The 24,130-nt window shown below is 48.4% G+C and overlaps 1 protein-coding gene across 4 annotated transcripts in view; it reads right to left on the minus strand.

The window, feature by feature from the left end:
* Positions 1-24,130, minus strand: part of KCNAB3 (potassium voltage-gated channel subfamily A regulatory beta subunit 3) — a 185,285-nt gene that overhangs the window by 87,322 nt on the left and 73,833 nt on the right. The window contains exon 1 of one of the 4 annotated variants that reach the window (XM_073622922.1): positions 5,251-6,421. The exons of 2 other annotated variants lie outside the window; for them this stretch is intronic. In XM_073622922.1, coding sequence (XP_073479023.1) covers positions 5,251-5,471 — 221 coding nt within the window. In that variant the 5' untranslated portion in view covers positions 5,472-6,421. Of the gene's footprint in view, positions 1-5,250; positions 6,422-24,130 lie in introns of those variants that run through there. One more of the 4 variants, XM_073622925.1, reaches the window with a different exon arrangement.

Consider the following 24,130-nt stretch of genomic DNA (forward strand, 5'->3'; position numbering starts at 1 on the left):
CTGACCTACCTGACATACACTGACCTACCTGGCATACATACACTGACCTACCTGACACACACTGACCTACTCGACATACACTGACCTACCTGACACACACTGAGCTACACAAACTGACCTACCTGACATACACTGACTTACCTGACATACATACAATGACCTACCTGACCCACACTGACCTACCTGACACACACTGACCTACATACACTGACCTACCTGACACACACTGACCTATACTGACCTACATGCACTGACCTACCTAACACACACTGACCTACACTGACCTACCTGACATACACACACTGACTGACCTACCTGACCAGGAGGAGACCGACTTCATGTGTCCAGGTCCTGCAGCAGCAGCTCAGTCGTAGTACTGGTGTGTGAGGCAGCCAGAGGAGAGGAGGAGAGCCGACTGCCCGAGCTCCGAGCGGGGATTGATGTGGCACAGCGGCCGCATTGTAATTCCTGCCTTCTGGAGCCTTCTTCCTGTTCCAGTCACAGCGAGCTGGGAGAGGATTGAGGTTGGAGGAGTGCAGGCGCTGGGAGGTGCCGGGTATGCTGCTCAGGGTGGCGGTGTCTTCACTCTCTCTCTCTCCCTCCTGGGCTCTTCCCTGTTTGATCCTGCTGCTCTGCACTTCACGTTGCCACTGGACCAGCGCTCCAGTCCAGGAGTCGCAGGCCAGGCCCCACGAGCACTTACGCGGAGGAGGACAAAGTGCAATCCTCATCCGCTTTGAATGTGGGGCAATGTGGGCACAGTGGGCAGGAACGAAGTTGCGGCCATGACGTCACTGGTTGCAAGCCGCTAGGCGCTTCTGGCAACCAGTGACCAAGAGTAGAGTCAGGTGGAGGCGGGGGTGGAGCTGGAGACAGAGCCAGCGCTACCACGGCTCAGTCCGCCCCTGTCCCCTGCATTCTGGACTGGGACAAGAGACTCGGGGCTATGGGCCCCAGACTCGGGGCTGTAGCCCCAATAGCCATCCCCCTAGCAACGCCTATGCTCACCAACCACTTTATTAGATACACCTGTTTAATTGCTTGGTAACACAAAATGGTAATTAGCCAATCACATGGAAGCAACTCAATGCATTTAGTCATCTAGATGTAGTGAAGGAGACTTGCTGAAATTCAAACCGAGCATCAAAATGGGGAAGAAAGGGGATTTAAGTGACTTTGAACGTGGCATGGTTGTTGGTGCCAGACGGGCTGGTCTGAGTATTTCAAAAACTGCTGACCTACTAGGATTTTCACACACAACCATCTCTTGGGTTTACAGAGAATGGTCCGAAAAAGAGAAAATATCCAGTGAGCGGCAGTTGTGTGGACCAAAATGCCTTGTTGATGTCTGAGGTCAGAGGAGAATGGGCAGACTGGTTTGAGAAGATGGAAAGGCAACAGTAACTCAAATAACCGCTCGTTACACCAAAGGAATGCAGAATACCATCTCTGAGCGCACAAAACATCGAACCTTGAAGCAGAAGAACGCACCGGGTGCCACTCCAGTCAGCTAAAAACAGAACACTGAGGCTACAATTCACACAGGTTCACCAAAATTGGACAACAGAAGATTGCAAATACGTTGCCTGGTCTGATGAGTCTGCTGAAAAATTCAGATGGTGGGGTCAGAATTTGGAGTAAACAACATGAACGCATGGATCCATCCTACCTTGTATTAACGGTTCAGGCTGGTGGAGGTGGTGTAATGATGTGGGGAATATTTTCTTGGCATCGTTTACATGCCACGGTATTGTTGCTGACCATGTCCATCCCTTTATGAGTACAGTGTATCCATCTTCTGATGGCTCCTTCCAGCAGGATAATGCGCCATGTCACATAGCTCCAATCATCTCACCACTGGACAATGAGGTCACTGTACTCCAATGGCCTCCACAGTCACCAGATCTCAATCCAATAGAGCACCTTTGGGATGTGGTGGAATGGGAGATTTGCATTATGGATGTGCAGCCGACAAATCTGTAGCAACTGTGTGATGCTATCATGTCAATATAGACCAAAATATCTAAATTAATGTTTCCAACACCTTGTTGAATCTATGCCACGAAGAATTAAGGCAGTTCTGAATGCAAAAGTGGATCCAACCTGGTACTAGCAAGGTGTACCTAATAAAATGGCCAGTGAGTGTATATCTCTGTACTATCTCAAGTATAGAGTATCTCAAATATCCTAGGTATATCTCAACACTATCTTAGATATATCTCTGTACTATCACAGGCACAGTATTTCAGGTGTATCTCAGAGCTTTGTATGTAACTCAGAGCTTTGTATGTAACACTGTTTTAGGTACACTCTCTCACATACTGTATATCTTAGCATTCTCACAGATATATCTCAGTATTCTTTTGGGTATATCTCAGCATTAACTCAGGTATATTTCAGGACTATCTTAGGTACATCTCAGCACTTTCTCAGGTATATCCTAACACAATCTCAGGTACATCTCAGCAGTATCTCAAGCATATCCAACCACAATCTCATGTACATATCAGTATTATCTGAGGTATATTCCAACACAATCTCAGGTACATCTCAGCACTATCTCAGGTATATCCCAAAACGATCTCAGGTACATCTCAGCACTATTCAGGTATATTCCAACACAATCTCAGGTACATCTCAGCACTATCTTAGGTATATCCCAAAACGATCTCATGTACATCTCAGCACAAACTCAGGTACATCCCAACACTATCTCAGGTATATTCCAGCACAATCTCAGGTACATCTCAGCACAATCTCAAGCATATCCAACCACAATCTCATGTACATCTTAGGTATATCCCATCCCAATCTCAGTTACTTCTCAGCACTATCTTAGGTATATCCCAAAACGATCTCATGTACATCTCAGCACTATCTTAGGTATTTCCCAGACAATCTCAGGTACATCTCAGTGCAATCTCAGGTATATCTGAGCAAAATCTCAGGTATATTTCAAAAATCTCTCAAGTGTCTATCAGATATATTGTAGCACAATATAGTATCTCAAGAATTTCTCAGCAGTTTGTCATTGTATATCTTGGTACATCCCAGTGCTATCTCAGGTACATCCCAGCACAATCTCAAGTACATCTCAGCACTATCTTGGGTACATCTCAACACAATCTCAGGCACATCTCAGCACAATCTCAGGTACATCTCAGCACAATCTCAGGTATATCCCGGCACTATCTTGGGTACATCCCAGCACTATCTCAGCTATATCCCAGCACAATCTCAAGTCCATCTCAGCACTATTCAGGTATATCCCACCAGAATCTCAGGTACATCTCAGCACCATCTCAGCACAATCTCAGGTACATCTCAGCACAATCTCAGGTACATCTCAGCACAATCTCAGGTACATCTCAGCACAATCTCAGGTACATCTCAGCACAATCTCAGGTATATCCCAGTGCTATTTTCAGTATATCCCAGTGCTATCTCAGGTTCATCTCAGCACTAACTCAGGTTCATTTTAGCGCTAGGTCAGTTATATCCCAGCATTATCTTAGGTACATCTCCGCACTATCTCAGGTATATCCCACCACAATCTCAGGTACATCTCAGCACTATCTCAGGTATATACCAGCACAATCTCAGGTACATCTCAGCACTATCTCAGGTATATCCCTCCACAATCTCAGGTACATCTCAGCACTATCTCAGGTACATCTCAGCACTATCTCAGGTATATCCCAGCACAATCTCAGGTACATCTCAGTACTATCTCAGGTACATCCCAGCACTATCTCAGGTACGTCTCAGCATTATCCCAGGTATATCCTAGTACTATCTCAGGTACATCTCAGCACTATCTCAGGTATATCCCAGTACTATCTCAGGTACATCTCAGCACTACCGCAGGTATATCCCAGCACAATTTCAGGTACATCTCAGCACTATCTCAGGTATATACCAGCACTATCTTAGGTATATCCCAGCACTATCTCAGGTATATCTCAGCATTATCTTGGGTACATCTCAGCACTATCTCAGGTATATCCCACCACAATCTCAGGTACATCTCAGCACTATCTCAGGTATATCCCACCACAATCTCAGGTACATCTCAGCACTATCTCAGGTATATCCCACCACAATCTCAGGTACATCTCAGCACTATCTCAGGTATATCCTACCACAATCTCAGGTACATCTCAGCACTATCTCAGGTATATCCTAGACAATCTCAGGTACATCTCAGCACTATCTCAGGTATATTCCAGCACAATCTCAGGTAAATACCAGCACTATCATAGGTACATCTCAACACTATCTCAGGTATATCCCAGCACAATCTTAGGTACATCCCAGCACTATCTTAGGTACATCCTAGCACTATCTCAGGTACATCCCAGCACTATCTTAGGTACATCCTAGCACTATCTCAGGTACATCCCAGCACTATCTCAGGTATATCCCAACACTATCTCAGGTACATCTCAGCACTATCTCAGGTATATCCCAACACGATCTCAGGTACATCTCAGTACTATCTCAGGTATATCCCAGCACTATCTCAGGTACATCTCAGTACTATCTCAGGTATATCCCAGCACTATCTCAGGTATATTCCAGCACAATCTCAGGTACATCTCAGCACTATCTTAGGTATATCCCAGCAGTATCTCAGGTATTTCCCAGACAATTTCAGGTATATTTCAACAATCTCTCAAGTGTGTATCAGATATATTGTAGCACTACCTCTGGAATTTCTCAGCAGTATGTCATTGTATATCTTGACACAATCTCAGGGGTATCTCATTACAATCTTGGGAATATCTCAGATATACTTCAACACACCATAGGGGTAAATCGTTACGATCTTGGCAATATCTTAGCTCCACTTCAACACATCAGGAGTATCTCATACAATCTTTGGGGTCCGCCAGTATATTTTTGCATTATCTTAGGAGTGTCAAGAAGTTTTTAATTTTATTAATTTAAGCCACTTCAGGACAATATAAGGTGACACTGTGTATTTTGCTCTAAATTAGTTGCCCATGTAGTTATAGTGTACATAACAGGCTGCACACAGTAGATAGCCAAGCTTAAATGTACTTAAAACTGTAGCCCAACTGAAGCAGTTATTAGAGTATAGAGGGCATACATAGAAGAAGTCCAATGTCATTTACTGTACTATGCCCATATATGTATCAGCTCTATGCCAATAGGAGAAAGTCACCTTCCCTTAAAATTAGTCAAACCCCAGAAGCCTCCTAATTGAAGTATTCCGCATCCTCTTACCTGTACTTCATACCCGTAGCTTTGCCCGTAGACTCCCGTAGCATGTGTGTAAGCAGCGGGAGCACCTGATTAGGGTATTTGGTCCCCATGGGGGGAGTGCGCTGCTTAGTCTGCCCACTGTTTCCCCCATTTTGTCCCCCAGAAGGACGATTGGGGCAAAGACGGTCCTCGCTGGTCCTACTTCTTAGAGTCTGCTCAGTGCAAGCAAATGAAACTTGCATATTGGGACAGGTAAGAGGGGAAAGGTAGGATGCCTAATCAGGGAAGGGGGCAAGAGGGTGTAAGGGTCCTTCTAAAAAGAGGGGTAAGAGAAGTCGGGGTTCCAGTAAGGAGGGATTGACCTGGGTGGGTCAATATCCTTGGGGACGAGGGGGTCCAGCAAGAAGGGGTGGCGTGGAGGGGGGCAATATCCTTGGGCACAGGGGGGGTTGAGCAAGGAGGGGTAGCCTGGGGGATTATATCCCAGAGCAGTATTGACCAGGACGATGAGCCACTAAGGGCATGAAGATGTGTTTGAAGAAAGGAGATGAGAGGTATAGAGAGAATGAGACAGAGGGGGGATGGAGAGAGCCTGGGGAGGAGGGAAGGGGGATGGGAAAAGTAAGACAAAAAAAGTGAGGAGTCCAGAAGGATGTATAGAGAATGGCAGGATGGTGCGTGGGTTAGGGAGAGCTGCAAGCAGAGGTGTTCAGAGCAGATTCCAGGGATTGGACTGGTGTAGGGGGTGGAGGTTGCTTTTGCAGGACTTGCAGAGCTGGATGAAATAAGGAGAGGGCAGGCTGTGTGCAGTGTTGGGACAGCTCTGCAGTTATCAAGGGTACAGACTTCACACATCCCTCTCCCTCCCTGCTTCTCGCTCTCATCCCCCCACTCTGCACCGATGCAGCTAATAGGAGCCCCTCCTCCTCATTCACTCACCACGCTGCATGCAGTGCATGCAGTTTGTTTATGGACGGGCGGGCGAGAGGCTAAGCTGTGCTGCCCTGGCAGGAGCGATGCTCTGCAGGTGATGACAGAGGATGGCACCTTGCAAGCAGGATAATTAAGATGTGAGGTGCACAGCAGGTGCCTGCTAGGATGAGGGTGATGGGATGAGAGGATGATGTGCCGCTGCGTGTGGTTAAAGGGTGATGCTGAGCGGAGCTCCACAGACTGCAGCTGATGGAGAGGATGAGGGAGATCTATTGGGAGGGGGAGGGGCTTGGACTGGTACTCTGCAGGTGCCAGGTGGGGAGAGGTCAGACTGGTACTCTGTGGGTGCCAGGTGGGGAGAGGTCAGACTGGTATTCTGCGGGTGTCAGGTGGGGAGAGGTCAGACTGGGACTGCAGGTGCCAGATGGAGAGAGGTCAGACTGGTATTCTGCGGGTGCCAGGTGGGGAGAGGTCAGACTGGTATTCTGCGGGTGCCAGGTGGGGAGAGGTCAGACTGGTATTCTGCAGGTGCCAGATGGAGAGAGGTCAGACTGGTATTCTGCGGGTGCCAGGTGGGGAGAGGTCAGACTGGTATTCTGCGGGTGCCAGGTGGGGAGAGGTCAGACTGGTATTCTGCGGGTGCCAGGTGGGGAGAGGTCAGACTGGGACTGCAGGTGCCAGATGGAGAGAGGTCAGACTGGTATTCTGCGGGTGCCAGGTGGGGAGAGGTCAGACTGGTATTCTGCGGGTGCCAGGTGGGGAGAGGTCAGACTGGTATTCTGCAGGTGCCAGATGGAGAGAGGTCAGACTGGTATTCTGCGGGTGCCAGGTGGGGAGAGGTCAGACTGGTATTCTGCGGGTGCCAGGTGGGGAGAGGTCAGACTGGTATTCCTCGGGTGCCAGGTGGGGAGAGGTCAGACTGGTATTCTGCGGGTGGCAAGTGGGGAGAGGTCAGACTGGTATTCTGTGGGTGTCAGATGCAGAGAGGTCAGACTGGTACTCTGCAGGTGAAGATGAGGAGAGGTCAGACTGGTACTCTGCAGGTGTCAGATAAGGAGAGGTCAGACTGGTACTCTGCAGGTGTCAGGTGGGTAGAGGTCAGACTGGTACTCTGCAGGTGCCAGGTAGGGAGAGGTCAGACTGGTATTCTGCAGGTGCCAGGTGGGGAGAGGCCAGACTGGTACTCTGCGGGTGCCAGATGGAGAGAGGTCAGACTGGTACTCTGCTGGTGCCAGGTGTGGAGAGGTCAGACAGGTACTCTGCGGGTACCAGGTGGGGAGAGGTCAGACTGGTACTCTGCAGGTTCCAGGTGGGGAGAGGTCAGACTGGTACTCTGGGGGTGCCTGGTGGGGAGAGCCAGACTGGTACTCTGCAGGTGTCAGGTGGGGAGAGGTCAGACTGATATTTTGTGGGTGCTAGATGGAGAGAGGTCAAACTGGTACTCTGCAGGTGTCAGATGAGAAGAGGTCAGACTGGTACTCTGCAGGTGCGAGGTGGGGAAAGGTCAGACTGGTATTCTGCAGGTGTCAGGTGGGGAGAGGTCAGACTGGTATTCTGCAGGTGTCACGTGGGGAGAGGTCAGACTGGTACTCTGCAGGTGTCAGGTGGGGAGAGGTTAGACTGGTACTCTGCAGGTGGGGAGAAGTCAGACTGGTACTCTGCAGGTTCCAGGTGGGGAGAGGTCAGACTGGTACTCTGCAGGTGTCAGGTGGGGAGATGTCAGACTGGTACTCTGCAGGTGTCAGGTGAGGAGAGATCACACTGCTACTCTGCAGGGGCCAGGTGGGGAGAGGTCAGACTGGTACTCTTCAGATGCGAGGTGGGGAGAGATGAGACTAATACTCTACAGGTGCCAGGTTGGAAGATGTAAGATTGGTATTTTGCAGGTGTCAGGTGCGCAGAGGTAAGACTTTTACTTTTGTAGTTGCCAGGTGGGCAGAGGTCAGGCTGGTACTCTGTGGGTGCCAGGTGGGGTGAGGTCAGGCTGGTACTTTGCAGGTACCAGGTGGAGAAAGATCATATTAGTTCTCTGCAGGTACCAGGAGGGGAGATGTCAATCTAGTATTTGTCAGGTGGGCAGAGGTCAGACTGGTACTTTGCAGGTGTCGGGTGGGGAGAGGTCAGACTGGTACTCTGCAGGTGTCAGGGGGGAGATGTCAGACTGGTACTCTGCAGGTGTCAGGTGGGGAGAGGTCAGACTGGTACTTTAAATGTGTCAGGTGAGAAGAGGTCAGACTGGTACTCTGAAGGTGTCAGGTGGGGAGAGTTTAGGTTGGTACACTGTAGGTGTCATGTGGGGAGAGGTTAGACTGGTACTCTGCAGGTGCCTGGTGGGGAGAGGTCAGACTGATACTATGCAGATGCAAGGTGGGGGGGAGGTCAGATTATCACTCTGCAGGTGCCAGGTGGGGAGGCATCATGTGGAAAGAGGTCAGACTGGTACTTTTTAGGTGTCAGGTAGGGGGAGATCAAACTGATACTCTGCAAGTGTCAGGTGGGGTGATGTCAGGCTGGTACTCTCCAGGTGTCAGGTTGGAAGAGGTCAGACTGGTACTGTGAAGGTGCTAGGTGGGGAGAGATCACAATGGTACTTTTCAGGTGTCGGGTAGGGGGAGGTCAAACTGGTGCTCTGCAGGTGCAAGGTTGGGAGAGGTCAAACTGGTACTCTTCAAGGTTCAGGTGGGGAGGGATCAGACTGGTACTTTTCAGGTATCAGGTAGGGGGAGGTCGAACTGGTATTCTGCAGGAGTTGGTTTGTTTAAATATCAGACTGGTACTTTGCAGGTTGGGAGAGGTCAGACTAGTACTAAGACTAATACTAAGTATGTGCCAGGTGGGGAGAGATCATACTGGTACTTTTCAGGTGTCAGGTAGGGGTAGATCAAACTGGTACTCTGCAGGTGCAAGGTTGGTAGGGGGTCAGACTGGTACTCCTCAAGTATCAGGTGGAGAGAGTTCATACTGGTGCTCTGCAGGTGCCAGGTAAGGAGAAGCCTGACTGATAATCTGCAGCTGCCAGGAGCAGAGGTCAGACTGGTACTCTGCAGGTGTCAGGTGGGGAGAGGCAAGACCAGTACTCTGCACTTGCCATTTTGGGAGGAGTAAGACTGGTACTTTGCAAGTGCCAGGTGGGTAGAGGTCAAACTGGTACTCTGCAGGTATCAGGTAGGGAGAGGCCTGACTGAAAATCTGCAAGTACCAAGAGCAGAGAGGTCAGACTAGTACTCTGCGGGGGTTAGGTGGGGAGAGGTTAGACTGGTACTTTGCAGGTGTCAGGTGGGGAGAAGTCAGACTGGAACTCTGCAGTTGCCAGGTAAGGATAGGTCAGGCTGGTACTCTGGAGGTGTCAGGTTGGAAGAGGTCAGACTGGTACCGTGAAAGTGCCAGGTGGGGAGAGATCACACTGCTACTTTTCAGGTGTCGGGTAGGGGGAGGTCAAACTGATGCGTTGCAGGTGCAAGGTTGGGAGAGGTCAGACTAGTACTCTTCAGATTTCAGGTGGAGAGAGATCACACTGGTACTTTTCAGGTGTCAGGTAGGTAGAGGTCAAACTGGTACTCTGCAGGTGGGCAGAGGTCAGACTAGTACTAAGCAGGTGCTAGGTGGGGAGAGATCACACAGGTACTTTTCAGGTGTCAGGTAGGGGGAGGTCGAACTGGAACTCTGCAAGTGCAAGGTTGGTAGAGGTCAAACTGGTGCTCTGCAGGTGCCAGGTAGGGATAAGTCAGACAGGTACTTTGTAGTTGTCAGGTGGGTAGAGGTCTGATTTATATACTGCAGTTGCCAGCCGAGGAGAGGTCAGACTGATATACTGCAAGTGCTAGCCGAGGAGAGGTCAGACTGGTTCTCTGTATTTGCCAGTTGCTCTATATTTGACTGGTACTCATCAGGTGGGGAGAGGTCAGACTAGTACTAAGACTAGTACTAATCATGTGCCAGGTGGGGAGAGATCAAACTGATACTTTTCAGATGTCAGGTAGGGGTGGTCAAACTGGTACTCTGCAGGTGCAAGGTTGGTAGGGGGTCAGACTGTTACTCTTCAGGTATCAGGTGGAGAGAGTTCATACTGGTGCTCTGCAGGTGCTGGGTGGGGAGAGGTCAGGTAGGTACTCTACGGGTACCAGGTGGGGAGAAGCCTGACTGATAATCTGCAGCTGCCAGGAGCAGAGGTCAGACTGGTACACTGCAGGTGTCAGGTGGGGAGAGGTCAGACTGGTACACTGCAGGTGTCAGGTGGGGAGAGGTCAGACTGGTACACTGCAGGTGTCAGGTGGGGAGAGGTCAGACTGGTACACTGCAGGTGTCAGGTGGGGAGAGGTCAGACTGGTACTCTGTAGGTGTCAGGTGAGGAGAGATCACAGTGATACTCTGCAGGTGTCAGGTGGGGAGATGTTAGACTGGTACTCTGCAGGTGTCAGGTGAGGAGAGATCACACTGGTACTCTGCAGGTGCCAGGTGGGGAGACGTCATGTTTGTAATCTACAGGTCAGACTGGTACTCTGCAGGTGTCAGGTGGAGAGAGGTCATACTAGTGCTTTGCAAGTGCCAGGTGGGGAGGAGTCAGACTGGTACTCTGCAGTTGCCAAGTGAGGAGAGGTCAGACTGATACTCTGCAGGTACCAGGGGAGGATAAGCCAGACTAGTTTTCTGCAGTTTCCAGGTAGGGAGAGGTCAGACTCGTACTTTGCAGGTGCCAGGTAAGAAGAGGTCAGTTTGGTTCACTTCAGGTGCCTGGTGAGGATAGGTCACACTGGTACTCTGCAGGTGTCAGGTTGGAAGAGGTCAGGCTGGTACCCTGCAGGTGTCTGATGGGAAAGTGTCCGACTGGTACTCTGCAGGTGTCAGGTGGGGAAGTTCAGACTGGTACTCTGCAGGTTTCAGGTTCGAAGAGGCTAGACTGGTACTGTGAAGGTGCCAGGTGGGAAGAGGTCAGACTGGTACCCTGCAGGTGTCAGGCAGGGAAAGGTTAGAGGGGTACTCTGCAGGTGCCAGGTAGGGAGAGGTCAGACTGGTATTCAGGTGGAGAGAGGTCTGCTGGTGTTCTTCAGGTGCAAGGTGAGGAGCAGTCAGACTGGTACTTTGCAAGTGTCTGGTGGGGAGAGGGCAGGCTGGTGCCTTGTAGGTGCCTGGCACGGAAGCATCAGACTAGTAGTCTGCAGGTCTCGGGTGAGAGGAGGTCAGAAAGGTACTATGCAGGTGCACGGTGGGGAGAGGTCATAATGGTACACTGCAGATATCAGATGCGGAGCAAGGGGACTGGTACTCTGCAGCTGCCATGTGGGGGAGAGAGCAGGCTGGTACTCTGCAGGTGTCAGGTTGGGAGAGGTCAGACAGGTACTCTGCAGGTGTCAGGTGGAGAGAGGTCACACTGGTACTTTGAAGGTGTCAGGTGCGGAGAGGTCAGAATGGTACTCTGCAGGTGCCAGGTGGTGAGAGGTCATACTGGTGCTTTGCAGGTGCAAGTTGAGAAGAAGTCAGACTAGTTCTCTGCAGGTGCCAGGTGGAGAAGGTCAGACTGGTACTCTTCAGGTGTCAGGTAGGGAGAGGTGAGACTGATACTCTGCGGTCGCCAGGTGGAAAAAGGCCAGGCTGGTATTCTTCAGGTGTCAGGTTGGGAGAGATCAGACTTGTGGGTGCCAGTTTAAGAAAGGTTAAATTATTAATTTGCAGAGAAAGGCTCAGAGAATAATGGTACTTTGCATGTGCCCTATGAACCATTACAGTGGGGCCCAGTAAATTCCAGTTGAGAATGATGATAATGTGGATGCTATTCTGCAGGTGCAAGGTGGGGAGAGGTCAGACTTCTCCCACTAACAGGTGAGAGAAGTTAAATTACGACTTTGCTCTGTCATGTGAAAAGAGGTTGTATGCAGAAGAAAAGTAGTAGCAGATTATATTGGTATTCTGCAGGACAAGGTGGAGAAAATGTTAAATTGGTGCTTTACAGTGTTAGATTGGAACTCTGCCGTGCCAAATGGGCAGGGGTTAATTTGGTATTCTGCAGTGCTTGGTGGATAGAAGTTAAATTGGTACTCTGCAGTGACAGACGAAGAAAGGTTAAGTTGTTACTCTTTAGTGCCGACTGGGGAAAGGTGGAAGTGTTCTCTACAGCTGCCAGTTGGGGGGAAATTCAGTTGTGACTTTGCTGTGTCAGGTTGGGAGGGGTTAAATTGGGACTCTGCTTTGTTACGTGGGGGATGACTGACCAGGTTCTTTGCAGTGCCAGGTATGAAGAGGTCCTAGGCGTGCGCACAGGGTGTGCTGGGTGTGCCTGTGCACACCCTAATCAGCCCGTGCAATGCAGATTCCCCCTGCTGAACCCCCGTGGCAACTGATGCTACTGAGAAAGGGATTGGGGAATCCCTGTTCTCAGTCCCTTTCTATTTCACCAAAGCCCCTCAATCGGGTTCCTAACAAACGGTAAAAAATTATAAACCAAAATAATAAAAAAAAATAATTAGAAGAAAATTAAAATTGTAAAAACAAAATTAAAATAATAAAAACTACTTACTGACACCAATCTCATCCCTACTGAAACCGTCCACTCCTCTACTGCGCACATGTGTTTGAACTTTGCGGTGCACACCTTAATGCTATAGGCTGTGCACACCTATGGAAGAGATTAATCTGATACTCTGAAGAGGAAAGGTTCAGAGATATTAGGTGGCCCACTGAAAGTTCCAGCTGGGGAGAAGTGAAACTGATGCTCTACCTGTTACAGTGGGGAGGCAGGTTACATTGGTACTCTACTGGGGGGTGCCAGCTGGGCTACATGGTACATTGATGTCCTTCAGGTCACAGGTGAGGGAGATCCCAAGATATGATGGGTGACCTATAGGTTCCAGGTGAGAGAAGGAGGGCGGAGGAGGGGACAGAAGTGCAATGCTCCCTGGTTACGTTAGAATATCTACCAGTCCGGTGATCAGCAGGTGATGTGACAGAAATGCTAATACACAAACGCTCTGCAGCTTCAAGGCCAGAGAGAGGCAATGAAGCTTATCCAATTAAGGCAGTATGAAGAAAAGAAGAGAATAAAGTCATATTTCACCTTTCATTATTAAAACAACAAGTAGAACAATGTAAAAGAGATTCTTATTGGTTGTCAGTTATTGTACTGGATACTGTTTGTTGTAAATGGAGGTCCTGAAAAAGAACAATGCTGCAGAATTCCACAGTAAAACAATGTTAGAAAAAAAGCAGAAAGTCTTCAAAAGTATAAAGACGAAAAAGTACCAGAGAAGCTTCAAATTCATGAGAACATCTGATACAATCACTAGAGACCAGTGACGTCATCACTGACACTTTACATTCATGAGAACACAGCCCGTCCAATCACTAGAGACCAATGACGTCATCACTGACACTTTACATTCATGAGAATAGAGCCTGTCCAATCACTAGAGATCACATCACCGACACTTCATATTCATGAGAACACAGCCTGTCCAATCACAAGAAACCAATGAATTGTCATAATCAAGTTAATACAATCTACAAATACATTTGTTATGCATCAATTCACCATAAAATTTTCTCTGTAACATTTAATAGACATGTTGCCTTCCATATTATGTCCAGTTGGCCTGTTACACCTGTGCATTGTTAGCCCGGGCCTTTATTGGCTGTTGCTACAATGTATCCTGTATGTCGCAATTGCAGAAAAAGTACAATGACATTTGCAAGTTTTTTTTTCTTTAGTGTGCATATGCACATCATTTACAGTACCAATTCCCATCCCTCTCTGCTCTCTCTCTCTCTCTCTATCCTTCCCTGCTCTCTCTCGTTATCCCTCTCTGCTCTCTCTCTCATTATCCCTCTCTGCTCTCTCTCTATCCCTCCCTGCTCTCTCTCTATCCCTCCCTGCTCTCTCTCTCTCTCTCTCTCCCTCCCTGCTCTCTCTCTCTCTATCCTTCCCTGCTCTCTCTCTCGTTATCCCTCTCTGCTCTCTCTCTCTCTCTCTATCCCTCCCTGCTCTCTCAATCCCTCCCTGCTCTCTCTCTCTATCCCTCCCTGATCTCTCTCTCTATCCTTCCCTGCTCTCTCTCTATCCCTCCCTGCTCTCTCTCTCGCTCTCTCTCTATCCCTCCTTGCTCTCTCTCTCCCTGCTCTCTCTCTCTATCCTTTCCTGCTCTCTCTCTATCCCTCCCTGCTCTCTCTCTATCCTTCCCTGCTCTCTCTCTCTCTCTCTATCCCTCCCTGCTCTCTCTCTCTCTCTCTCTATCCCTCCCTGCTCTCTCTCTATCTATCCCTCCCTGCTCTCTCTCTCTATCCCTCCCTGCTCTCTCTCTCTCTCTCTCTCTATCCTTCCCTGCTCTCTCTATCCCTCCCTGCTCTCTCTATCCCTCCCTGCTCTCTCTCTCTCTCTATTCCTCCCTGCTCTCTCTCTCTCTCTCTATCCCTCCCTGCTCTCTCTCTCTCTCTCTCTCTCTCTCTATCCCTCCCTGCTCTCTCTCTCTCTATCTATCCCTCCCTGCTCTCTCTCTCTATCCCTCCCTGCTCTCTCTCTCTCTCTCTATCCTTCCCTGCTCTCTCTATCCCTCCCTGCTCTCTCTATCCCTCCCTGCTCTCTCTCTCTCTCTCTCTCTCTCTATTCCTCCCTGCTCTCTCTCTCTCTATCCCTCCCTGCTCTCTCTGTCTATTCCTCTCTGCTCTCTCTCTTTATAACTCCCCGCTCTCTCTCTATCTATCCCTCCCTGCTCTCTCTCTCTATCCCTCCCTGCTCTCGCTCTCTCTCTATCCTTCCCTGCTCTCACTATCCCTCCCTGCTCTCTCTCAATATTTCCCCTTGCCCTCTCTCGCTATCCCCCCCATTCTCTCTCTATCCCTCCCTGCTCTCCTTTTCTGTCCCTCCCTGCTCTCTCTCTATCCTTCCCTGCTCTCTCTCTCTATCCCTCCCTGCTCTCTCTCTATATCCCTCCCTGCTCTCTCTCTCTCTCTCTCTCTCTATCCCTCCCTGCTCTCTCCCCCCTGTCTATCCCTCCCTGCTCTCTCCCCCCTCTCTATCCCTCCCTGCTCTCTCTGTCTATTCCTCTCTGCTCTCTCTCTCTATACCTCCCTGCTCTCTCTCTCTCTCTCTATCCCTCCCTGCTCTCTCTCTCTCTCTATCCTTCCCTGCTCTCTCTATCCCTCCCTGCTCTCTCTCAATATTTCCCCTTGCCCTCTCTCGCTATCCCCCCCCCACTCTCTCTCTATCCCTCCCTGCTCTACTTTTCTGTCCCTCCCTGCTCTCTCTATATATATTTGCCCTTGTCCTGCCTCTGTTTTTTTCCTCCCTGCACTCTTTTTCTATTGCTCTATCTCTGCCGCTTTCCTTCCCTTCATTTTTTCTCTCTCTCTTTGTCTATCCCTCACTTCTCTCTCTCTCTCCCACCTTCCTTTCACCCCATTCATCCACTCTCTTCTATATCCTTCTCCCTCTGTCCTGCTATGTTTCTCCTCTCTTTGCCTCTCTTTCCCCTCTCCTCCTTCCTGTCTCTCTTTCCTGCTCTCTCCCTTCCTTCCTCTTTTCATTTATTTTGTTCTCTGGCTCTTTCCTGCTTTTTCTCTTCTACACCCTCCTCTTTTTTCACTTCCTCTCTCCTGCCTTTTTTATCCTGCTTTTTCCTTTTCCCTGTCGCACTCTCATGCCTCCCCCCCCCCCCCCCCCCTCCCGTTCCTCTCCAACTTTTTTTATCACTCTCCCTCGCATGCTATCCCTTTATCTTTTTTTTTCACTCCGTCCTTCCTTTCTCTCCACCATTCCTGCTCTAGCCCCTTTTTCTAACTCTTCTTTGCCCTTTTTCTTTTCTTGAGCTCCCTCTCTCCACTCTCTTCTGCTCTCTCCCTCTTCCCCATAACCCTTTTTTCGCTCTCCCTGCCCTTTTCTTGTGCTCTCTCTTCTCATTTCTACTCTCTCCCCATGCCCTTTAAATGCTCTCACTCTCCTCTCTCCCCTTACCATTTTCTCTCCCTCTCTCTACCCTCTCCCCCTGCCTTTTTCTCACTCTCTTTTCTCTCTTGGCCTGCCTTATTCTCACTCTCTCTTCTCTCTCCCCTTGCCCTATTCTTACTTTCTCTCCTCTCCCTTCTACCCTTTTCTCACTCTCTCCTCTCTCTCCCCTTGCCCTATTCTCACTCCCTCTCCTCTCTCTCCGAGTGCCCTACAATCCCTCTCTCCTCTTTCTCTCCCCGCCCAATTCTCACTCTCTTCTCTCTCTCCCACTGCCCTATTCTCACTCTCTCTTCTATCTCCCTCTACCCTATCCTCACCCTCTCCTCTCTCCCCCTGTCCTATTCTCACCGTCTCTTCTCTCCCCCTGTCCTTTTCTCTCTCTCTCCCTGCCCCATTCTCACTCTCTCTCCTCTCTCCCCTACCCTATTCTCACTCTCTCTGCTTTCTCCCCCTGCCCTATTCTCACACTCTCTCTCCTCTCTCCCCCTGCCCTATTCTCACACTCTCTCTCCTCTCTCCCCCTGCCCTATTCTCACACTCTCTGCTCCCTCTCCCTGCAGTATTCTCACTCCCTCTCCTCTCTCCCCCTGAACTATTCTCACTCTCTCCTCTCTCTCCCCCTGCCCTATTCTCCTGTCCTCTTTCTCCCCCTGCCCTATTTTCACTCTCTTTCTCTCTCTCTCTTCTCACCCCTGCCCTTTTCTCTCTGTCACTCTCTCTCTTTTCTTTCCCCCTAACCTATTCTCAGTATCACTCCTCTCTTCCCTGCCCTATTCTCACTCTCTCCTCTCTCTCCCCCTGCCCTATTCTCCTTCTTTCCTCTTTCTCCCCCTGCCCTATTTTTACTCTCTCCTCTCTCTCCCCCCTGCTATATTCTCACTCTCTCTCCCCCTGCCCTATTCTCACTCACTCTCCTCTCTCTCCCCCTACCCTATTCTCACCCTCCCTCTCTCCCCTGCCCTATTGTCCTTCTCTCCTCTCTCTCCCCCTGCCCTATTCTCACTCTCTCCTCTCTTTCCCCTGCCCTATTCTTCTCTCCTCTTTCCCCCTGCCATATTCTCACTCTCTCTCCTGATCCATATCTCCCTATGCTCTTTCTCTCTCATTCTCTCTCACTCCTTATTTCCCATCCTTCTCTCCCCTCTTGCCATTTCCCATTATTCTCTCTCTCTCTCTCTCTCTCTCTCCCCTTCTCCCCCTACCATGCTTCCTTCTCTCTCTCCATCTGAATAGAACCTCTTTTAGAAATCCTCTTCAAAATTGACATTACGGCCTGTACTGTACATCCTCTCCCACCCCCCCACCCCCCTGCAGAAAAGAACATTATGTCATAAAAATTCAGGCCTTTTCTCAGAGAAGATTTTACTGTCTGATACATAAAAATGAGGCCGGTGCCAAGTATCATAATAGGACCTGCAGTGTTCTCCAAATCACTCCGTAGAAAAATGGTGAAAAAGGAAAATAGCAGAGGAACGCAAAATCCCACATCATGGGTCACTGCCCCAGTCCCCAGCAAGAGAAGGGTTAAAAGAGGCCTGTAAGTTAGGAGGAAACTTTGTATTGGGAGAGGCTGGGAAGCCAAGGAGGAGAGGCTGGGGAGCCAGGGAGGAGAGGCTAGGGAGCCAGGGAGGAGAGGCTGGGGAGCCAGGGAAGAGAGGCTGGTGAGTGAGATGGATGTGCATAGAGATTTAATGCAGCACAGAGAAAACTGCAGAACCCACACTGCTACACTGAATTCTCTGACTCAGCATGTAGTGACGCAGAGAGAGACGGAGCTGGAGGAAAACAGACAGAGAGAGACGGATGGACGGGGTGACACCGAGGATAAAATGACAGTGGATGGCCCAGAGAGAGAGCAAGTGGCAGAAATATGGTTCAAAATTAATTAAAAAAAATAATAGAAACAAAAAACAAAAAAACTATACAGATATGAAAGATAGAAATAAAAGGGAATGTGGTAAGAAAAATGGAGGATAATAAATAAAGGAATTTGGAGAGATTAAAAAAAAGAAGGAGGAAAGGAGAACAAAAGAGAGAAAGCAGCCGGAAAGAGCTGACAAAATAAAAAATTAATTTTCTCACAGAAAGAGGAAAAGCAAGCAAAAAAGAGAACATTTTTAAATAAATAGATGTATAGCCCTGGGGTTTAGTCAGGGAGCTCCTCGCCAAAATTCCTTGTCAGGAGTAGCTACTGCAGTTAATTGTTAAAGATCTATTGATTTTCCTCTAAGTTTGGCCTTGTTGCACTTTTCTATTCTACCACTAGTTGGCCGGGAACTTGGTGGTACTAGATTTGAGAAAGGCAACCCAAGGTCAGGTTATGGGTATATGGGGTATCTCAGCCAATGGGCAGAGGTTTTCTTGAATCCCTTGGTCTGCTGGGAGAACCTATATATTCGGGTCAGGTGATCGCTGTTCTGTGCCACCCAAACCGCTGTCTGGGTGGACATGTGTCATACGCCGGGCTGCTAGGCCGGAGATTGGGCCTATCCCGGGGGCATTGGGCTGCCAAGCTATGTGAGAGCCTATCCAGAACTAAGAGGGCAGCACAGGGTTGGGGCTGCGGCTTGCAGTCCAACCAAAAGTGACGGTTCTGCCGGCCGGAGAACCTGTCATGGTCGGAGGTAGGAGGGAAGCTGTCACCACTAAGGGACCAATCCCCTTTACCAGGGACCACAGTGAGTAACTGAAGCAGGTACCGGAGCAACATTCTCACCAAACGGGCACGGTGGAGAATCAGGAAACTTCAGGTGGTGATCAAGTCAGGGAACCCACCAGCTTGCAGAGCAGCCTTGTGTGTCAAGCCAGGGACCGATACGGTTACCATGGGTGAAGCTTGAGGAGTATCTGGAGTGCCAACCTAGGAACCCAGCAGGGAAGCGTTGGTGGTGCTGGAGGGAGATACCAAAAGCTTTGAGGAGCTCCAGGGATTTAGAGTCAGTGAATCAGAGAGAGACTAGGAGCTCAAGGAGCTGGAGAACTACAAGTAGACATTGTAGTGAAGCTGAGTGAACTGTTGAACCTTGTGTTAGGAACTGTTAAGTACTGTTGCCAGAGGAAACAGCAATCCTGCAGGTGCAGAAGTGGCGCTTTGCTGGGACCTTTCCCTGTACGGCTGTCCCCCTATTGAAGCCTCGGAGTCTGCCAGTTGAAATTACAACTACTCAAGGGTGTCCTGGCCCTAACTCTCTTTCCCTTCAAAAATATAAAAAGCACTGTTAAAAGAAATAAAACCTCTTTTGCGTCCAAGAAGTGTCTGGCACCCAATGACTTTCAATATCTTTGCACCCATTATGCCTCACAACCCACTACATATTGAAGGATGTCAGCTGTCTTTGGATTTGAATGATCTCATTAGGCTGGAAGAGGTTAAAGACTTTGCTACATGTATTTAGAGCTGAAATCTGGGCACAAAAACCTTCATATAATTATGTCTTTGCAAACCCAGACAGTACTTTGTAAAAGTAGCAGTGACATCATCACTGTACTGCACATAGACTATGCAGAGAGCAGAGCTGTGGGAGAGGCCCAGCAGCCCCCACCCACTACAGACTGCCTGCAGAAAACTACAGGAGTGGGCGGAGACAAGACCAGTCACCCTGCACAAGGAGAGAGAGCAGCAGTGAGCGGTCTTTGTGTAACACCCTCTAGTGTGCTACTTGTGGAAGTGTAGATAAAACATAGTTTGGTTCAAGGCGAAGCCTGAGTCATGGATTCTGGGTCAGGGTTATTAGAGTTCAGGGCTCATGACTCATCCAGGCAGCTCTCTGGTGCCTCCCCCTGACTCTAGAATGTTGGAGAATGTTCTAGAAATGAGTGGGTGGAAGCTAGGAGGGCTGTCCTGCATATTTAGGGGCCCTTAGCCAATTCCCAGGAGTTGGGCCTGGCAGGGGACTAAGAGAGCCCTTAAATAGAGATGAGCTATGCCAGCAGGGGTGTCGGGTGGAAGATGGAGATCCAGTGCTGAGGGAGACTGTCTGTCAGTGGTCCTCAAGGGACCCCTGCTGGGGAGGGCCGGGGCTCAGGTGGCTGGCCTGGAAGGATCCTATGACAGAAGAAGTTGGAGGAGGCTTTCCAGAGTGGCAGCGGGAGCAAAGAAGGACAGAGTGAGTAGATCAGCACAGTGAAGGGGAATACAAGGGGAGAGATTGCCACTTGCAGCAGGTCTCTCTTGAAGACAGCGGTGTTCTAAGTCTTCATCAAACCTTGCCCTGGAAAATCTCCAGTGTGTCAGTCAGATGGACTGGTGCAGAGAGTCTGTTGGGTAGACTGGGAAGAAGAAGCAGCCAGGTGGGCTGGTGAAGAGGCAGCAAGGTGGGCAAGCCTGCCAGAAGTAGAACAGAGACCAGTGTCTACAGGGGAGCTAAAGGTGTTTCAGGATGCAGTTCACTCCACATGTGCTACTTATCTAAGGCAGTGGTCATCAACCCTGTCCTCAGGGCCCACTAACAGGCCAGGCTTTATGTATTACCTTGGGGAAATGCAGATTAGAATACTGCAATCACTGAGCAGCAAATGATATCACCTGTGATGTATTTCAGTTATCTTGCAAACCTGGCCTGTTAGTGGGTCCTGAGGACAGGGTTGATGACCACTGATCTAAGAGACTGAGTGTTCGTAGCCTGTAAGGGGCTTTTTCTGAGCTAACGAGAGACTGTTAGTTCCAAATGAATGGAGTTCTGCAGAGTAAAGCCTCGTATACACGATCAGACTTTCCGACGGGAAATGTGTGATGACAGGCTGTTGGCAGTAAATCCGACCGTGTGTACGCTCCATCGAACAATTGTTGTCGCATTTTCCGTGGACAAATGTTGGATGGCAGGTTTTAAAATTTTCCGCGGACAAATGTCTCTTGTCGGATTTTCCAAGCGCGTGTACACAAGTCCATCGGACAAAAGTCCAAAGTACAAGCACGCATGCTCGGAAGCAAGGACGAACCAAAAGCAGTTGGTCTTGTAAACTAGCGTTTGTAATGGTGAATTAACATTCGTGATGCGGCAAATTATGAAATGTCGAAATGCAGCTCACAATTCTCTTCTTCTTAAATGGGATAATAATGAAGCTGCTTTGCTGGTGATACTGATGGAGTTATTGCAAACACATTTTCAAAGGCTTTTTCTTCTAGTGATATCAATAATAATATTATTATTCTTTTTTCGGGGGGGGGGCAAGTTACCACAACACCATTATCCCGTAGTTTTTAAGAACAAAGATACAACTATGTTGGTGTCCCTTGTTAATTTGACATTGTATTTTTTTAAATGTAACTGCCTACTCCCAAACTGTCATTTGAAGTAAAACACATAGCCAAGTATTAGTCTAAAATAAAATAAAATACAATTAAAACATGCTATCTGCCAACAGAACTTAACCAAAACGTGCATTCTATGCATCCAAAAATATAGAAAATATAACAAATAATTATTCAACCAAAAAATAAAATAAAAGCCTCATGCATGTGTCCTGCTTCTTGATATAGGGGGTCAACAATGCCAAGAGTTGGTGAAAGCAGGGGTCCGTCATCTGGAGATAATCCCGAAAAACATCTGGATTATTCTCCTGGAGCTCCCGCAGCAAAGGCGTATGAATTAATTGGTCACGATTAATAAAGCAACCAATTTTTGTTCCAAGAACTCCTCCTCACCCTGTTCCTGGACTGGACTTGGGTCAAAGCAATAACTCCAAGGCCAATAATAAACTACACATTACCTCCTCCGATTCAACATGTCTGGTTGACGAACGGCCGTTCAGAAACAAACTGAAAAGCGCGAACTGAAAAGCGTGAAATGAAAAGCGCAAAATAAAAAGCACGAATTAGCACTCACCAAACTTCTACTAACACGAAATTAGCAGAAGGAGCCCAAAGGGTGGTACCAAAGAGCTGAAAAACCACATAGATCGTCACTACGTTCGTGATTGTTGGCCACTTGTGTGCCGTGTGTATGCAAGACAAGTTTGGGCCAACGCCCTTCGGACAAAAGTCAGAGGTTTTGTTGGTCAGCAATCTGATCGTGTGTATGAGGCTTAAGTCAAGCGGAGCTGTACAGAGGATCAAGTCAAGCTGTGCCGGAGGATCAAGCGGAGCTGTAAATAGGGAGGAAGTTGTCCCTGGTTCTTTTGTTTCTGTCAAGTTGGGCATCCCATATTCCCTAACCCCATCCAAGTTATTACCCCCTAATAAAAACAACAACAACAAAAAAAACAAGGACTGCTTTCTGTGTCTGAATGCAAGAAGAAAATGTTGTGTGACTGGCTTTGAAGCAGTGGGGAGCCCTGACATTTGCAACTCCTCAGGGGGTTGTGCTACATTTGTTATAGGAAGCTCCTGCACAGAGGTAAAGTCTCACACTAGATTACTGGACAGATCTGGAAGAAATACACAAAGCACACCGAGATTCATGAACAAATACACAACTCTTGTATTTGGACAATATTTTCATATCCCGAAATTCAGCTTTAACTGAATTAATTAATGTGATATAATACAGTGTTTCCCCAAAAATAAGGCCAGGTCTTATATTCATTTTGGCTACAAAAAACACACTAGGGCTTATTTTCAGGGGATGTCTTATTTTTTTTATTTTTTTTATGGTATGTACAATAATCTACATTTATTCAAATAGTCATGTCATCATGACGATCTTAAAGTGGTTGCAACCCTAAAAAAAAAAAAAATCCTGATATACTGATCCAAAGCATGATAGACAGCACAGTGCTTGTGCTGTTTCATTTACCCCTCTGTACGTTCTAAAAAACCTGGAATAAAACATTAAAATGTTTTTTAAAAAGTTCTTGTGTCCCCTATCTTCTCTCCCCCTGTCAGCTCAGGAGTCAGCATTATGACATTCCGTAATCCCAAAAATAAACCTTGATTAAAGTCATTGTAAACGTAGCCAAGTTCCAGGCCTCTCCAGGCCTAATGGTGACCTCCAGAGTTAGGGACAGCCGACATCCTTCTATGTAGAGAAGGTTACGAGGCATGGTGGGTGCAATGCAAGATGGATTAATGGGCGCCAGACACTTCTTGAATGCAAAGAGATTTATTGTCTCTTAAACAGAACTGTGGGAGAGCGGGTTAGAGCCAGGACACCCTTTAGTAGTTGCAATGTTAATTTAGCAGACTCCAAGACTTCTATAGGTAGACAGCCATGCAGGGAAAGGCATCCAGCGAGACACCACATCTGCGTGAGTAGGACTGCTGTCTCCTTTGGCAACAATCTTGAAACAGTTTCTAACAAAGGTTGTAATGAACTTATTTACTTTTTCTACGACCTTCTATTGTAGATATTCACTCAACTGACCTCCCAGTCTTCCACAAGACTTGCCAATCCATTGCCACTGGATCTCCTGAGCTCTTCCAATCTTCTCACTCAGTATCTTCCTCAAGCATCACCCCCACGTCCCTGTGGAGACCCTAGCTTGGCACTCACAGATACTCCTCAAGCATTATCCCACTAGCCTGCTCGGTCCCTGGCTTGGCACACTATATTGCTCTGCTAGCTTCACCTCCACTGGCTGGGTCCCTGGCTTGACATGTGCTGAAGTTTTCCAATTCTTCACCGTCCTCGGTTGGTGAGAATACTGCTCTGGTACTTGTTTTAGCTGCTCACAGTGGCCTCTGGTAGTAAGGTGAATGGTCCCTTAGTGGCAACAGCTTCCCCTCTACCTCCAGTCATGATAGGTTCTCTGACCAGCAGAACCATTACTTCTGGTTGGTCTGCCAGCCGCAGTCCCAACCCTACTCTGCTCTCTTGCTTCTGGATAGGCCCTCAGGCAGCCTAGCAGCCAGATGTCCCCAGGATAGGCCTCAGGCTCTGGCCTAGCAGCTCGGGGCTTATTTCTTATTTCTATTACAAGGGATGTTTACATTCCTTGTAATAAGAATAAAAATGAATTAAAAAAAATGAAAAAAAAATTAAAAGGACAGTGTAAAAATAAAAAGTAAAATAAATAAGAAAACATTTTTTTTTTTACAGGGCCCCATCCCTTTCGAGCTTGCGCACAGAAGAGAACGTAAACGCAAGTCGCACCCACATT

Source organism: Aquarana catesbeiana, linkage group LG03 (assembly GCF_042186555.1).
Source record: "Aquarana catesbeiana isolate 2022-GZ linkage group LG03, ASM4218655v1, whole genome shotgun sequence".
Lineage (NCBI taxonomy): Eukaryota > Metazoa > Chordata > Amphibia > Anura > Ranidae > Aquarana > Aquarana catesbeiana.